The following is a 17,724-nucleotide window of genomic DNA, read 5'->3' as shown; positions in this document are numbered from 1 at the left end:
TTTTTTTTGTTTGTTTTTATTTTTTTTTATTGTGGGGAAAAAAATAACCCAAATCTCCACTGAACACGACCTCACTTTTAATTGAGGAATTTTCTGTGTGGTTGTTCTGATTTATTTATTTATTTTTTATTTTTTTTGTGAACGTGCTTAACACAGGCCTGGCGAGGGCCAAGTCCGTGCCCACGAAGACGTACTCCAACGAGGTGGTGACGCTTTGGTATCGACCTCCGGACGTTCTGCTGGGCTCCTCTGAATACTCCACGCAGATAGACATGTGGTGAGTGGGCCTCGCTCTGCGGGGAGGAAGCCTTTACTTCCATATGTCCACGCTGTGGAGGAAAGGGCTGATGGATTTCTAAAACAGGGAGATTTCCCTGTGAACAGATTCAGTCTGGTCTGCGTGCAAACAGAAGTGTAATGCCTCTCCTTTTATTGTTTTCTCATAAAAGTACTCGTAACCTTTGAACTTTGTCACATTTTATTACATTTGAAAAACTAATTGCAATATAGTTTTTAATGTCCAACACAAATTAAAAAATGTTTGTGAAATTTAACTTTTTGTTTTTTACTAAATCTGAAGAAAGTGAGTGAAAAGTTTATTTTTTTTTTTAATTCATTTGTGTTCAGCACCCTTGAGGTAATACTTTAGTCTCTTCCTGTAAGGTTTATTTGTGTGCCAGTCAGGTAAATGTTACTGTCAGGTCGCCACCACCATGTGGCACAGTAGCATAGTCGCTGTGAGGTCTTAGTCAAAAGTTTCTGCCATGCTTAGTGCTTTGCATGGAAGCCAGAAATGAAGAATAATTTAGATAAAGGGGTTAAAGGTACTTCATATTGCTGCTAAATGTTTTTTGTATCGCTCTCTGGGCATATGACTGGATCTCCACTGATAAACTGTTTTGTTTTAATCACTAAAATTGCTCTACAGCTCCTCCAGAGTTCCTATGGAAAGAGTTTTTTCGTTTTGTTTTGTTTGTTTCTAATTTGACAAAACACGAAAAGGTTTACAATACTTTTAAAGGCTAAAGAGTTCACTGACGCTTCAAGCGCTGCGTGAGTTTTATGAGTGACGGATTGAAAGCAGCCTCTGAATGCCCTGCTCCGGGGAACCCGACACCGAACGTCGGTTAAAGTTGAACTCGGTCCTCTCTTGGTGACCCCCCCTCCACCATCTGTCGACCTTTTCAGGGGAGTGGGCTGCATATTCTACGAGATGGCTGCCGGCAGGCCCCTGTTCCCCGGTTCCACGGTGGAGGACGAGCTGCATCTCATCTTCAGACTGTTAGGTCAGTGCTGCCCCCTGGTGACGGGAAAAAAACAAGCAAACTTTTTGAACATGAGCCTTTAATCTCATCAACCATGGCATGTAAACCCCTCCACCAAATACACACACACACACACACACTTTAAGTGCATGAAAAAGCTCCTCCAGCTGGCGCAGTGAAGTCTGACTGCGATTAAATGTCCCCACACAGGCACTCCTACAGAAGACAGCTGGCCTGGAATATCCTCCATCGATGAGTTCAGGTCCTACAAGTTCTCAAAGTACAAGCCACAGCCGCTAATCAATCATGCTCCCAGGTAGGACAGATATTCATTCTCTGTTACACTGCAAAAAACACCAAATATTACCTTATTTCTGATCTAGTTTTAGTGCAGATACCTTGAATGCACTTGAAATAAGACAAACATACCTTGAAGGTGACTCTTAAGCAAGATGTAGGAGCTTGTTTTACTTCAGTAATTCCTTAATATTGATTGAAAAAGTTCTAGTTGTAAGTGAAGCAAGACATTTTAATTTATGATAGAGGACAAAAGTCAGATTATTTAATTAGTACTTTTTCATTCATATTTAAGGAATTATTGAGTTAAAGCAAACTCTTATTTCTTGCTGAAAAGTTACTTTTAAGTTAGTTTTGTCTTATTTCAAGATATTTGCACAAGAGACCAGACTGAAGCTACTTGGTAAGATTTGGTAAGATATGAGGGTTTATTTTATTAACAACCTTCACACTGACATAACCTCCCGCTTATTTCTGCCAGTCCTCGTATTGAAAGTGGGAACGAGCAAGTATTTGTCGTGATGCCGAGGTACAGCAGTAGAGCTCACCGAAAGCAGTTAAATGGTAGACGTTCGTGTAGCTGGGTTTGTTTAGCTAGGAGTGTGTGTGCTTTGTCACTTCCTGTAAGGAAATCCTGTGGAATAGTTGACTGTTTGGCCGAGTTTCCTTCCTTACAGCCGCCAGCATCTGTGAGTCACCCCACCTTACTGACCCCACTCCCCTCCTCTCTCCCATCCCCGCTCTCCCCCTTTCCATGCAGGCTGGATAACGACGGAATCGAACTGCTGTCTTCATTCCTAAAAGTGAGTCACTGGCTACCTGACAGAAATGGTGCAGTGCTAACAGCAGAGCGGCTTACTGTTAGGATAATATTTTTGTTAAAATCCCAACAAGTCACAAGTATCTTTTCAGTAGGAGATAGGCGTTTGTTTAAGTCAATAATTTCTTAATATTGTTGAAAAAGTATAAGTGAAATCATCTGCCAGTGGAACGACACATTTTTCCCAGACTTCACTTATAACTAGTATTTTTCATCAGTATTAAGTAATTATTGGCTTAAAACAAGCTTGTGTTTCTTGCTGAAAAGTTACTTCTAAGTTGTCTTAATTAAAGAGTACTAAGATATTTGCAGTAGGAACCGGACGAAAAATATTTTTTGTCTTTTTTGCAGTGATACTTGCTCCGTCTTAAGCTGTTCTTTAATAACCGTAAGCCAACGCTTTGTCCCAAATTTCAGTACGAGTCCAAAAAGAGGATCTCTGCCGATGAAGCAATGAGGCAGCCGTACTTCAGGACCCTGGGGCCGCGCGTGCACACGCTGCCAGAGAGTGAGTAATCGCATTGTGATGCAGAAATGCAGCCAGGGAGGTGCACGGCTCATGAGCTCTTCCAGAGAGCGGAGGGGATCGGTCGGAGCTTTTATAGCGAAAGGTGACAGACTGTGTCTCCTCTGCAGACATGTCCATATTCACACTGAAGGAGGTGCAGCTGCAGCGAGACCCCGGCTACCGGAGCTCCTCGCATGCAGAATCAGGTGAGACGCTCAGAGGAGCCGTGGGATTCTACCTGGCAGAAGTATTTATTTATTTGTGAACTCTAATGTGTTTTATTTGGATTTTGAAGTAGAACACAGTACATGATTGTAAAGTGAGGATGATGCAATAAGGCTGCATTTTTTTAAATTAAAACATTATCTTCAGTGAGGCATGCGTTTTTGCAGCCTGCAACAAGTTTACCTTCAGGAAACAGCACTCTGTCTCTTCCCATCACAATACTTATATGTGCATTCCCCACAGCATGATGCTGCCACCACCCTGTTTCACTTTAGGGATTTTACACCACAGCTGGTCTTTAGCACAACCTTAAACTTCTCCACACTGTATTTATCGGTCGTCGTGGTTCTCTTTGTTCTTCTACAGAACAGCTATATTTATACTGACATTAAATTATACAAAATCTGACACAAATACACACAAATACCAGCATTTGTAGTTGCCAAATATGAAAAAGTTCAGAGGTGTGAACACTTTTGCAAGTTGTTTTGGTTCACACTTCATATCAGTCAATGAGAATCAGAGCCACAGTCACTGATGATGGTTTGCAATAGAATTTGTCTTTTTAAATTCAAACAAAATAAAAACATTTCTAGCATTTTATTACCAAACTACCATGATAAATGACCTAAAGTAAACTGTAAAGTGGTCTGTTTAGGGGAACCAACCTGCAAAGGGATGAATTGACCACAAACTCACTTACTATTCATTTATTTACTTACATAAAGCCTTGAAAATAAAAGCATTTAGGTTTCCAAGAAGGTATTGGCACAAGAACAACTATGACGATAAGTGTTCCAGTACATTACATTGTATGAATGTAATAATTTCTAATTGGCATACAACTATAGTGGGGGGAAAAAACACAACAACCATAGAGTTGTGCGGTTCAATATTATTTTGGTTGATATGATTTTCAAGCAAAGCTCAGGTTCAGTTTCACATTCCTTACCGTGGTTCGATTAGCGCCTCACATCCAATCAACAAAACACTCACTCTGCCTGACTAACAGGCCTGTAAAAGCAGCACATCATGTCCTGATCTGAAGAAATTCAAAAGCAGGAGGAAAAACAAACTCATTGACATCAAGTCTGAAAATGGCTACAAAGACATTTTAAGGTTTTGGGACTCAAACTACCCTCTGGAGTTATTACCCACAAGTGGAGAAAAGAAAGAACAGTGGTGAACCTTCCCAGCAGTGGCTGACTTAACAAAATGAGTCAATGGGGGGAGAGGGGGGATAAAAAAACAATTCATTTGGGAGGTGACAAAAACCCAGAACAACATCTAACGTGTAAAATTAATATTTCATTTTGGATATCTGGAATATGTGACAAGAAAAAGTGAAAACAGATCAAATCTGTGAGGGTGTGAACTCTTCTGTCACATCTTTTCAAATTTAAAGCCACTATTCTGACGTTATTTCTTTCCTCTTACTTTATGCTGTCTGCTAATGTGCTAATGTTATTAGCACTTATTTAATATAGAAATAAAATGGAGTAGCTATCAGACTAATAATCAGTGGAGATCAATAATAACAAATCGTTTCATCTTCCTGAAGGAATATCATGTTTGTCAGTGGGATACTACCTGAATAAAAAACCAAATGATGCTCTAGTACTGCTAATCCTACTTGATTTATACCCATTAATCCATAGCTATATATTGCAGCTAGAAAATGTAACTGTGAATTGGTCAACGGTGGTTATAAAAATCCCCGAGTCTCCAGCTTGACCGCCGTGCAAAATGGCTTCAAGCTCTAAACTGACTCATTACCCACAAACCTTTGCGTATGCTAACAAGAAAATGTAACATGTTGCTTTGTTTTATGTTTACTCTGATTATTTTTTGTGTGAGTTTAGACACTCACCTGCAGGGAATCAATCCATCATCTGGCTTTAAAACCATTTATTTTAAATTGCAGAAACTGTGTTCTGATCCGTGTTTTTCCTCTCTTTTTTCCACCAGGCAATGGAAAGAACAGAAGACAAAGCATGCTGTTTTAAAAACTCTGGACTGGACTGTTGTTTTACTTTTTTTTTGTTTTTGTTTTTTGATGAGAAGGACCTCCTTGCAGACAGATCAGTTCAAGATGGATGGATGGATGGATGAATGTGTTTAAATCATCTTCATCACTCCTCTTTCTTCCTCTCCCTCAAAATACTGGGAAAAGCTACCTGTCCGCAGTACGACTCCTCCCCATCCCTCCATCCTTCTCCCGGGTTCAGCCAAACCTGGCTCCAATAAGAGACGTTTATTTACTGTACATTTATATTTATTGAATTTGCTGCTAAGTCAAACTACTGTTTAGAATTTAACTGGCTCAGTCACTTTAATGAATACATGCCATTTGTATAGATTTTTAACTTTTTTTGTTTTTCTGTTTTGAGCTTTGAAGTGATATATTTTTGAATTTTATTTTTTTTTTAGTTTTTTTTTTTCTTTTTTTGCTCACTGTTAACATGTTCACTCCACCTTGAAAGCTCTTTGTTGTGCTGTTCGCAGACGTAGCAATGTTTCTGTAGCAACTCGGACGAAGGTCAAATGTTCTGTCTGTTATGAACGGTGCTGCATAAATCATCTGTAACCACTTGCTCTGAAGGCTTTCAAAGCCAGGTTTCATATGATAAGTGATGGCTTTCGTCCCGACTGGAAGATGATACCCGAGCTGCAAAGCGCAGGTTGCGTCCCGGGATGCTCTCAGTCATGACCAATGAGACAACAGTAGGGATAGAGGAAATGCTAACAGGGGCATTACTGGAAGAAATCCTCGTTGAAACACCTCAATGTTCTTCTTTATTCTGGGGGACGTAATTTTTGTTTTCTTTCTCGGCTCCATCTATATGTTGCATGCCACAGCTAGTGAACTCCTGAAACAGCAAGATGCTATCTCTAGTTCTGCCTCCCCCTCAGTCTCATCGTTCGTCTGCCAGTGTTACAACAGATGTTTTGTATAATATTCTTTAACTTTATTTGTGAATAATGAATAACAGTGTGGGGTTTTGTTGGAGATGACTCCCATTTTTGAGTTTTTTTTTTCAGAGTAAAACAAATTAAATTTAAAGTTTAAACAAATGTTTTGCTTTTGTCTTTTATATCAGCTTCCGTTTCCCTGAGAAGTGTTCATACCCCTTATAATTTCCCACCTTCCGCCATCTTACTTTGCCATTGCCTTCGTATGAAATTCCGCTAGCTTGAATCACGGCTCACTCTAAGCTTTTCTCCCAATGAGGTGGATTCTCTCTGATAGAATTTCAAGCTAGCCAATCGGCAAACAGAAGAAGTTGTGAGCAATGACGTCAATTTTCTTAGAATTGTACTCCGCTTGTGGTTTTACCAATAGACCCTTTTCACAGTGACGTCAGACAATGGCCGCCATAACTCAAAACTTCTTTTTTAAAACTATCTTTACTTCCGGTGTGATTTTGCCTTGGGAACCAAGCTGAAAAATTCCCGCATTCTCATAATCTTAAGGATATAATAAAAGGTAAGTTTAATAATAACAGCATTTAAGTGTTAGATAGCTGTTATTAATCAATGTAAAATCACCATTCTCTAACTGTATAAAATAAACAGCCTCCGATCGGAGAGTAAACCACCTAGCAGCAGCTTTAGCCACATTTAGGAAAAAATATACTGTCAGTGCTGTAACGTTTAGAGGTTCACTTTCTGTATTTTATAAAACAGTGTTTACGTGTTAGATAACCGTTATTAGTCATTGTCAATTTACCATTCTCCAACCAGCCTCCGATCATGAGTAAACCAGCTAGCAGCAGCTTTAGCCACAGTTAGGAAACATATACACCGCCGCCTGTCAGTGATGTAACGTTTAGAGGTTCAGTTTCTGTATTAATGGAAAATAAAGGACAGCTTCCAACAACGTTGTTTAGAATAGTATTTTAAATATTCAGGGGCTGATTATGTATCTGCTCATTTCCAATTAGCAACTTCACGTTCAAACACAAGTCCCCCAAAAAACGCGACCGGTGAATCATTTTTTATGAGTTTAGAAAAAACAAGACAAAAGCCACAAATAACAGTTGGGCTTGACGACATTTCTGTTTTTCCAGCAACAAAATGCGCATCTCCATGCACTGTTCATGTTTCTGTCGCTGCTAACTGTCACAGAGTCTCTCCCAAAGACGCACAGAAGGAATAAAATATAAATACAAAAGAAAATATTAATTCCTCTTCGCAGTGGAGGACGGTTGTTTACAGCGCAGGCTATTTCCGGTAAGCTTCATAGCGTCACGGCTAAACATTGGCGGCCAAACTGGGTAAAATCCAGGAAGTAATCGCTTCTCAGTAGCCGTCGAGGGTCCAGACACGCACTGTACGAAACAAAATGTAGAACAAGCGGCTGAATTTATTTTATTTTATTTTATTTTATTTTAACCAGGTTACCTTAAAGTAAGTAATGGGATTTTGTGTAATAGAACTACAAAGTCTGACATGCAATTTTTATTCTGCCTCGTTTAATCTGACGCCCCGAGTAGAACCTAACACAAGCAGTTTGCTTCTAAACTAGATTAACTTAATCTCGGTCAGAAACGCATGTTAGATTTATCATATTTTATATGTGAAAAAAAGAAAAGTTGCAAACCATGCATCATTTTCCTTCCAATTCCTAATTATTGCCTAAAATCTAAGTAGCGCAAAGGGGGATGAATACTTTCAGAACGCTGTTAAAAAAAGAAAAAACTTACGTTTTCACGCATTCAATGCCTTATTTATTGGAAATGACATTTTTTACAATACAAAACATATACAGAATGCATAACTGTATGCCAAGTCCAGTATAAAAAAAGTACATAACTGTTACAAATTGTTTTATTGATCAGAAATCTCGTCTTCATTAAAAAGATTTTGTAATAAAGTAAAAAAAAAAAGAAAGACAATAAGGCACAGCTGGTACTATCTGGAAAGCATAGTGCATACATTACATTACCACATTAGTGAAACCAGTAGTTTCACCTTGTAAAGAGGAGAAAAATAATGTTTGTACAAGATAAAAAAAAAACAAGTTTCTGCAGAGAATGAGACTGTCCGTGGATAAAATGTGCTGTTCCTCTACCACAGACGTCTCCGACGTCCTGCTGTATGGCTTTTTACCAAGTGCTTTCAACAACTAAAATCTGGAGCAACTCAAGTGCAAAAAGGAGTGAGGTCACGTCTCTTTATTGTTTTTTTTGTTTTTATGTATTTTTTAAAATTTTTTTATTTGAACATGAACTCGACCGCAGACGGACGACTGAGAAACTTTAAACGATGATGCTTGGAGTTTTTTTTTTTTTTTTTTCTTTCACAGTCCATGGATCAGGATTTGTGGGTGGCGGGGGACAGGAGCAGAGAGGAGGGTGTTCCTTCCAGGTTTGGGAGGGGGACAGGCATGTGTCCGTTGATTAGGCTGGGGAACTGTGGAGAGAAGAGAGAGAGAGAAAGAGACGAGGCCGAGAGTTAGCGGGTGGCTGTTTTCCGGTAAGGAACTGCAGCATTGTCACTGCTCTGCTTTCCTGTTTTTTTTTTCTTCCTCTTTAATTTTTAATTCATTGTCCCTCCTCCTTCCTTCTTTCCTTCCTTCCTTCCTTCCTCTTCATCTCTGTAACCCTAAAGCTCCACATCAGAATGAGGAGTCTGTGTATTATTTGTTCAAAGTGTTATATCTGCGTGTGCCTGAAGAGGTAGTGTCTTCAGTGTGCGTGTGTGTGTTTCATAAATGAGGAGCAGCTCTCAAACCAGTCCACCCTGTTCAGTCTGGCTCCCCTGGGCTCAAACAGGAAGTATTCACAGGATTTCCTCTCCCTCTCACAAGCTCTGAAACAGGACACCTCTCCAGGACCCGCTTCCAAAGTCTGAGCATGTCTCTCAACTCTCGGTGTGTGCCGCTTTGCAAATAAAAAATAAAACGTACTGGAAATAATATTTATAAGCAAAGTTCTGCTGAAAAGCAAAATCTTGACCAACTTTTTTTTCTTTTTTTTTTTTTTTGCAGAAGCACGTGTTTTACTAGTATGCCACTTCCTCCTTTGTCTTTTTTTAAGAGCTTCCAGTAAACAATTACTCTCTGTGTTGCACCTTTTGTTATTCTCTTCTGCTATTTTTGGCCCCTATTATCTTCCGCTTATCGGCGCCACATCCACATGCGCCACAGCTCTTACCTGGAAGAGGGAGCCGTGGCCCTGCAGCCGGGCGGGGCTGAGCGGGGCGACGGGGCTCAGGCTGCTCCAGAAGTGGATCCCCGACAGCAGCGGACTGTGAGCCAGCAGCAAACCCGACGGAGTCTGTGAGCGAGAAGTCCAAACATATGAGGGAGGAGACGGGTAAATAAAAATAATAATAATAAAAATAAAAAAAACGTTTTCCCCAAGACTGAAGGGAGAAACGAAGTTGGGAAAACGTGGCTCTGAGGGGTTTCAGTAATGTGAAACATGCTGAAATGGTAAATGGATGCGCTTTGGCGTTTGGAAAAACAAACTGAGGGAGCAGGAAGGAAGTCTGTGGTTTCTCCTCCTGAATACAGGGGGTTTTGGGGGGTACTGGGGGGCATTGATCCTTAAGACAGAAAACATATGAAATCAATTTCTACATCTATTCCCCTCCCCCCCTACACACACACACTTCTCTCCCTGTGTCACCTAAGCGACGTGATCCAGAGCTGCAGAGGACGGACCCAGCCCTGCTCCCATTAATAATGGAATTATTGGAGCATATGGCATCACTTAGGGACCACCCCTCCACCCCCTCCGCTCTTTTACAGCCCCACTTGCTGAAGATTTCAGTAAACTGCCTGTTTTCCCTCTGATTTCTTCACCCGTAAACAGACAGCAGCCTGGGAAAACTATTAATACCTTTCTTAATGTCGGTGTTGCATGATCTGTTTAAAAAAAAAAAAAAAGGCCTCCAAAGTAAATACGTTGTTATTTAAAATGGATGATCAAATATTAGCTGATGCAGAACCGAGTCTGGATTTTTGCCACAATCCAAAAGTGTGCCACCTTAAACAAATATAAAGAATGTGAGCATCACAGAGTGACTTGTCGGGTCATGAGGCAGCTAATTTGGTAGGTTTCCATTATTTATGAGCTGAAAATGTGACTGATATTTGACTCAGAAACAGACCTGTTGCTACAAGGGCTCCTTACCTAGTAGTACAGCTTTTTCTAAGAAGCATTACATATCTCTTAAAAATTTTTTAGAAAAAACAGGACAAACGCTCGTTAAATCAAAAATGTGTTGGTGTAAACATTATGTCACCACGCAAAAATTATTTCCCTTTTTAAACCTCTGGAAAAAAACAGGTTGTCAGAATATTCAATGAGACTCTTATTAAAAATTATTATTTTTAACTACAGGTGCACCGATTGCAATTTTCTGACCTGCCGATTCCGATTTAGGCCGATACCAATTTTTTTGTTATCTGAAAAATATGGCGACAAATCAAACACAGCAAATTTATAAAATACTTACTGAATGCCTTTTCTGACTCATCTTTAAAAATAATTTTTAACCAATTTAATAACTTAAAAATCCCATTTAATTAAGTTAATTTTTTTTAATTAGTTTGTATTTACTTAATGAATCACATTTATACCTACCTAGTCAATATTTTATTATGTTTAACTTTATAATACAAGTCATATTTAATCTACTTGATACATTTAAACATGTTATTTAATGAACTTGGATTAACCTGCATAATAGTTTGATACATTTTATTTTAATTACTTATTAATTGTATTTGATATAATCAATATCTTAATACATTGTATTACTTAAATTATGACATTTTGTAAGCAAAAAAAAATTCTTTGTGTTTCTGTTCCTTTTATCTTTGTTCTGGAAACCTAATCATACTGAGAAGTTTTAGCGACGAAAATACAACATCCCACAAAGAAGGAGCTAGTCATGGAGAAAGTAACAAGAACGTTTTGATTTTAATTGCGTAGATTTACTGTAAGCCAAAACAGGATTATTGGTATAAAAATAAAAAATAGATTGTGATGAATGAGTGTAATCTGGATCTATTAAGGACTCTTAAAACACTGCAAAGATCTGCTGCTCTCAGGGATTAATTGGCTGTAAATGCTTTCAGGTGGGTCCAACACTGAAAAATCAGACTTTTTTTCTTAGTCATTAAATGCATGAATACTAAGAACTCCCATAATCTTTGCTCTATAAACACAAAATGTACTATAATGCACTTTTTTTATGTTGGAGGAAAATCCCTTTGATAGTACAAGGTAATAATCTAGTAAATCCTGTCATTTTGTGCTAAATTCAAAATCTGCAGCATTTATTTTCTGTTCTAGGTCAGTCAAAACTGGAATTAGCAGGGCGGACTTCAAAGAAAACCTGGAAATGGATACGAGCCAGGAAAAGTTTGATCAGAACATCCGTTCAGACGGGAACCGCTTTCTTGTGTTTTCGTGATTTATGAGTTGGACCGCTTTGGGCTGGAAGAAAGTGACAGAATCCGGTTTGACTACTGGTGCGCAGAGTGGGAAAGAGAAGGGCGTGGCAACATGCTGTGGCATGTTAGAGGTGAAGGTAGATTCAGAGCATGGTTCACCTCATACAACACTCAGCAGCCGCATCATCAAAACACCTTCCTGACTATGTTTAGCTTCATCTAAAGTGACTGAGAAAACGGGACCTTTGGTCTGGATTCGGTTTTGATCCGCGGACTGTTCTGTTTGCTTCACCTGTCCGTGGGTTTAATGTTGTAGCTGCTTGTGTCACTTCTGTCTGAGCATTTGATCCCCAGGAGGGTGGAAAACACCTTAGGAGTCTAACGTAACAGACTCAGGGTTTTCCCATCACTCCTAAGACAGTGACTCGCATCTAGAAACAAGGAAATGGTGTCGCTTTTTTCCCCACACATTGGGCTTCCTAATGGGACTTTTTAAGATCTGAGATAAGTTCTGAGATAAGCGCCTCACCTGTGCGGTGAAGAAGGCAGGAGTGAGGGAGCCGGAAGGCAGCGCAGGGCTGTTGAGGGCGATGGAGCCGATGTCGCTCCCCGCCAGGAGCAGGGACGGGCTGGAGATCTCTAAAGCTTTGGGCTTTTTGCTTTTGGGTGGAAGTTCATCTCCTTGGTCCCCGCTGCTGTTAGTGGAGCTACTCCTCCCACTGCTGCTGCTCCTCTTCTCAGGAGGCTGCAGGGCTCGCTCCCTGTGCCCAGAGGAGAGATTGAGTGGCTGAGCGTTCTGGTCCGAGTCCTCCGAGTCCTCTTCCTCGGCGGCAGGGCTCCAGCTTCGTCCGGGCTGGGTGTGCGGCGGGGAGGACGGGGAGTGGGAGTGCGAGGGGAGTCTGGATGCCCTTGGCGAGGCGTAGGATTCTGACTTGACGGAGGGAGGGGAGTTCCTCCCACCGGCGTTGGCAACGAAGCGGATGACGGAGCGCGGCTCGTCCTGGGGCTCGCGCAGGCTCCTCTGCAAGGAGCTAATTCTGAAGGACGAGTAGAGGCCAGAGTGGAGGTAGTCCCTTTGGCACTGCTGCGCCCCCAAGGCTGCGAGGGTCCTCCTTTGGACCTCCTCCTCGCTGTCCTCCTCCTCTTCCGTCTCCACATCCAGCTCAGGTGCGTCTCCCTCTTGGAGGGGAAACCTTCCAGTGGCTAAGCCCATCTCCACTGCCTGCGGATCCATCTTCAGGATCTCAGGGAAGGACACAAACTTATAGACAAACTTCTGGCCGATCACCTTTTTGATGATGTTCTGCAACACAAACATTAGCAACAATGAAGAGAAAGTGGCTGAAGTTTCATTACAGCGTCAACTGCATCAGTCGAAAGTCCGGTAGACTCGGTTCAATTGGTGACCAAGGGTGCATTTGCACAGGGTTTTCCAAACGACTTAGATTGTTTTACACAGCGTAGTGTGAAAGCGAAAATGTAACAAATGCTGCAATTTTGGTTCCTAATCGAACCGGGTCTACTGGACAATCAGGTGTGAAAACACCCTTATAGATGGACCAGATCTGCATCAGAGTTTGATTATGCATTCAAACGAATCAAACTTTCTGAGAGAACGAACTAGAGTTGGATTAAAGCGGACTAAACAGGAATGGTGTGAACGCACCCTAAGAGGAAGTAGGAAGTAAAGAGTATTTTCTAGAAACTATCATCCTGACAAAATCCAATTTTCAGCTAATAATAATAATTAAAAAAAAACCCTGCAAGGGAACAATTAGTCAGACTGGAATAACCTTGTCATAATAGTAGCGCAGGGCTCTGCTCAGCTTGTCGTAGTTCATGTTGGTCTTGTTCTTGCGCAGCCCCCACAGCTTAGCCACCTCCTCCGACTTGAGGAGCTTGAACTCGCCGTCCGTGGATGTCCAGCAGATCAGGTGCTTGTGGCTCTGGTCGAGCAGCAGCTGCAGCAGGAACTGCCACAGGGTGATGGCGCTGTCCATACCTGCAGCAAGCGGAAGGCAACGCTTTCACTCGCATCACTCTCACTTTCTGATTCAAATGTATTCCTGCCAACACGGCTTAGCTGCATGCAGACTGAATCTCGTGTGTGTGTGTGTGTGTGTGTGTGTGTGTGTCTGGGGCGAGGGGGGACGGCCCGTCTGAGTGTAGGCTGTCATGAATAGAACAGTGTGTGTAAAAGAATATGGTGTAATGTAGCAGCAGCAGCAGGGGAGAGAAAAAAAAATACAAGCAGGAACAACAGCTCAAGCCAGAAATATGCTGCGGTTCAACCTGGCCCTCTCTCCACAGGAAGCATGACGGGCCCAGGGTGGGTTATTCCTTTAATGGAGGAATGTGCAGCTCTGAGCTCCTGTCTGCCGACTAGCAGCTTTCTGTCCCCAACAACTCGACCGCATTAAAAATCCTGCATCCCTTTTTTACTTTTTTGTTTTGTTTTGTTTTTGCTCTAGTTTTCACAAATAGTGGCACCAATGTGGGGCTCAAATGGTCAGTTTGTAAGCAGATAAGCAACAGAGGATCGATTGGGTTTGTATTACAGAGTAAATATGTTCGCGGCTTATAAGAAAATAATAAACTGGTGTATTGATAAGGGATTGTGGCTGAAGTTATTTAAACTCACCTGGGTAATGGTATGCATTTCAGGGTATTTTTTTTAACCAGCTTTACACATTTAGAGACTGGAACTTTGATTAGGCCATTCTAACACGTGAATGTGCTTCGACCTATAGACCGTTCCATTGCAGCTATGGCTGGGTGTTTTGAGCCATCCTGCTGGATCTTGAACCTTTCCTTTGTCCAGCCTTCGTCAATCTTCCCATCAACTCTAACCAGCTTCCTTATCCCTGTTGAGGAACGCCATTCACACAGCATGATGGTGCCACCACCATTTTTCACCGTGTGGATGATGTTTACTATAAAGTAATGCAGACCTTCAGTCTCACCTTTCTTCTCCTGGTCAATAGACTATTGACCACTTTAAACATGAAAACCTTTCCACAGTTATATTCATTTAAGGTCCTTGCAAAATGCACTGAAGTTTGTGGTTATAAGATGCCAAAATGTTAAAAAGGCACTGTTTACACAGATTGATTAAAAAAATATGCTATCTGATAAGCAACAAATGAAAAACTGTGACAAGAGAGAAGCTTTTTTTTTTTCATCGTCCAAAGAGGGCTGGGACCGGTTTTCCGACACAAGCTTTGCCCCAGAGTCTCCTGTCTGCCATGCGAAACCACAAACCTGTCAAAGTCAGGACTTCCTCCTATTCTACTTCCAAGGACAAATGGTGAGGTGAGGGGATCCCACAGCAGGGGTGCGTTTCCCCGATCCGGCCACACTTCCCACTCCAATCCCAGAGGGAGGAGGTCAAAAGATCACATCATTGTCCCGTCTCCTCAGGTCCACCCAGTGACCTGCTCTGAACCTGGACTACACTGTGGCTGTTAGACGAAAGACAAAGTGAAGCTCGTTCGTTCAGAACCAGCGAGCTGGAACGTCTGTAAGACAGAAGATCCTGCACTTCCTGTTGCACAAACCTCACAACATGACTGACACAGTGACCTATAAGAGAACGGTGCTAACCTAGAGCAAGCCTGGAGATCTGGAGACATGTTCCTGCTCTTTCTAGGAACATCTCTGCTGGGGGGATTTTTGGGGGGAGGAGGTGAAGGTGATGAGTCCTGCTCCTGATGCTCGGATGAAGAAGAGGTCTTTCTCAGTGAACACAAAGCCACGCAGTGTGTTGGCTGAACGGAAACTCCTAATGAGATTAGATGGTGTATGCAGACATTACTTGGCCATGACCAAATCTGCTCTCTTCCTGTTCACAGTCGGTGGAAAAACTCAATAAGAAGCCCTCAGGAAAACTTCCCGGAGCGCTGTGGAGGTCTGTGGAGAGTTAAGACCCGAGCTCCACTTTAGAGAGCCTCCAGAGGGTGTATGTATTCACCCACGGAGGTCTGCTTCATCCTCCTGCCCCACTGACTCATTTTCAAGATGTTGCTCGGACCGGAAGAAGGTACCGTGTCCGACTCGAATCTCTACTTTCACAGCCCTAAACTCTATAAAAGTACTTCTAAGAAAGTTCACCTAGAAGCAGAAGCTCGTAGCCGCGACATTTTCTAATAAAGTAGGTAATAAGCACAGCTGGTACTTCTCACTCTGCATTGTTCCTGTCTTTACAGACCTCCCGATAGCCAACAAAGACCCCTTTTGTGTCAAGAATCGCTAGTTTTGATTCACTTTACCTGCGATCTCCGGCTGGGTCTCTTCACTCCGCGAAACTTTACGTCGAAGACTGTGTGATCCCTTGTTTTTCCATGCTGACTCCTGGTCTGCACGGTTGTGCTGGACTGAAATCGGATCCTGGGCTTTTTCTTTTTCTGAGCAGGAAGTTGGAGCAGGCAGACGCAGAGCCGGCTGACTTCCTCTCCCCTACGATTCCCCAGGCAGTTAGCCGTCTGTGTAAACACACTTTTCCTCCCCTTCTCGACGGCCAGCAGTGGGCCTACTCTCTGTCGGCACACATGCTGGCGGAAACTCCTACCGTCCGTGAACTGACATCACCGGTAGCGTTGTGATGCCTTCAGGGGCGCCTCGTTGGCTTCAAACTCCCGCAATTATAATGGGACAAAAATCTGTTGATTTTTTTTTCTAAGTGTCAGAACTGAAGTAGGTAATGTAGCCAAAAATTTTACTCAGGTAATAGTAGAGCTAATTCGGTATATTTTTACTCAAGTAAAAGTAAAAAGCAGCCATCCAAGAAATGACTCAAAAGAGTAGATGGAGAGAGACAGACAAAAACATAAAGGCTGTTTTTTGTTGTTGTTTTTTTAACTATAATGAAAAAGTATTACACAAATAAATAATATAATTGAAAATGAACAAATTTAAGCAGAAGCAACACTATTTTTTTAATAACAGGAAAGACTGAAAATAACAGAGTTTGAAGACTGCAGTCTCACTTTAAGATAAACTGTTGATATGTGTCAATGCATTTCTGGTTAAAACATGATCGTTCTTCATTTAGTAGAGTTTCCACTGAAGTAAGAGTAGCAATACTTCGTAATATTATGAAAGCAAAAGTGAAAAGTGTGATATAAAACACTTCCCAAACAGGTTACTCAAGTAACTAGTTACTGCCTGCCTCTGAAAAGCACTGTTCGTGGATTACCCTGTCTCTACTCCACTCAACAAACCATTTATCAGATTTTTTTTTTACTTGTTTTTATCTGCTTTACTGTAAAGATGTTAATAGCATAAAGGCTTTAGGAATGTGATAGTTTTTAATATAACAGGGCTTGTTGCTCAGGGGGCACCACAAGTCAAAAAACAGTTACTGTTATGTGCAGAAGTGCATGTTTGGTTATATGGCCATGGCAAATTTTCCAATGTACATCCTAAATATGTAAATTTAAATCCACCATGTTTGTTTTAAATATCTCCATAACAGCAAAAATACAAGAAGTTCAAGATTTTATGTAATTATAAATTAATTAATTCAGTAAACATTAAATAAATGGTGTAATAATAACAATAACAGAACAATACAGATAACTAAATTAAATATATACTTGGATTTTACTGTAAGCCAGCTTTGTCAGGGAGTCATAATGCAGAGCAGCATGGAAACCTTAAGCATGCCCCACACTCTCCACACACCCGGTGTCTCTACGCTCTGATCATATTAATTTCAGGTAAGAAGTTAAAAAAACAACATTAGAGTTTATATTACTATGTATATTTAGACATTTGGGTTATTTCACCAAGTGTATGCTAATGCAAATCATAATCCATTTAAGCAGGGCAGTGGAGAGACCACTAAAGGGGCAGGTGCTCAAAAATAAAAACGGGCACATCTAACCGCATTTTAGGACAGAATATTAACAAAGCCAACAGCTTTCAGAGTTTAATAAACAATGATAAATTACAAAATTGTGAGATATACAATCAAAGTTAAGGAAAATCTCTATATAGAGCATACAACTATGCATATGTAAGATATTTTATTAGTAATTTCTTTCTGCAGGTCTATTTTGTTATAGGAAAGTATTGCAATATTCAAACATATTTAGCAAGATATGTAAATCAGAGCTAGACCACCAGACACATTTTGTCTTTACAGAATTACACTATTGAAAATGTAAACAAGGGCACAATGCAACCTTTTAGTGACTGT

The 17,724-nt window shown here is 41.1% G+C and overlaps 2 protein-coding genes across 3 annotated transcripts in view; one reads left to right on the top strand and one right to left on the bottom strand.

The window, feature by feature from the left end:
* The window catches only part of LOC103154901 (cyclin-dependent kinase 17), a 39,395-nt gene extending 33,205 nt beyond the window's left edge, over positions 1–6,190 (top strand). The window contains exons 11-18 of one of the 2 annotated variants that reach the window (XM_016663168.1): positions 157–277; positions 1,189–1,286; positions 1,476–1,581; positions 2,044–2,091; positions 2,323–2,365; positions 2,800–2,890; positions 3,019–3,096; positions 5,084–6,190. In XM_016663168.1, coding sequence (XP_016518654.1) covers positions 157–277; positions 1,189–1,286; positions 1,476–1,581; positions 2,044–2,091; positions 2,323–2,365; positions 2,800–2,890; positions 3,019–3,096; positions 5,084–5,121 — 623 coding nt within the window. In that variant the 3' untranslated portion in view covers positions 5,122–6,190. The remainder of the gene's footprint in view (positions 1–156; positions 278–1,188; positions 1,287–1,475; positions 1,582–2,043; positions 2,092–2,322; positions 2,366–2,799; positions 2,891–3,018; positions 3,097–5,083) is intronic. The other variant, XM_007576358.2, reaches the window with a different exon arrangement.
* A 2,114-nt stretch (positions 6,191–8,304) lies between these two features.
* LOC103154900 (ETS transcription factor ELK3) lies at positions 8,305–16,023 on the bottom strand. The gene is made up of 5 exons (XM_007576357.2): positions 15,794–16,023; positions 13,319–13,527; positions 12,055–12,828; positions 9,274–9,396; positions 8,305–8,530 (listed from the first exon to the last, which is right to left on the bottom strand). The coding sequence occupies exons 2-5, from the start codon at positions 13,523–13,525 to the stop codon at positions 8,432–8,434; spliced, it is 1,203 nt and encodes a 400-aa protein (XP_007576419.1). The 5' UTR covers positions 13,526–13,527; positions 15,794–16,023; the 3' UTR covers positions 8,305–8,431.
* Positions 16,024–17,724: the final 1,701 nt, after the last annotated feature.

The sequence above is a fragment of the Poecilia formosa genome, unplaced genomic scaffold (genome assembly GCF_000485575.1).
Source record: "Poecilia formosa unplaced genomic scaffold, Poecilia_formosa-5.1.2 Scaffold405, whole genome shotgun sequence".
Classification (NCBI taxonomy): Eukaryota; Metazoa; Chordata; class Actinopteri; order Cyprinodontiformes; family Poeciliidae; genus Poecilia; species Poecilia formosa.
The sequence above is the reverse complement of the archived record's forward strand: the minus strand, read 5'-3'. Positions and strand labels throughout refer to the sequence as shown.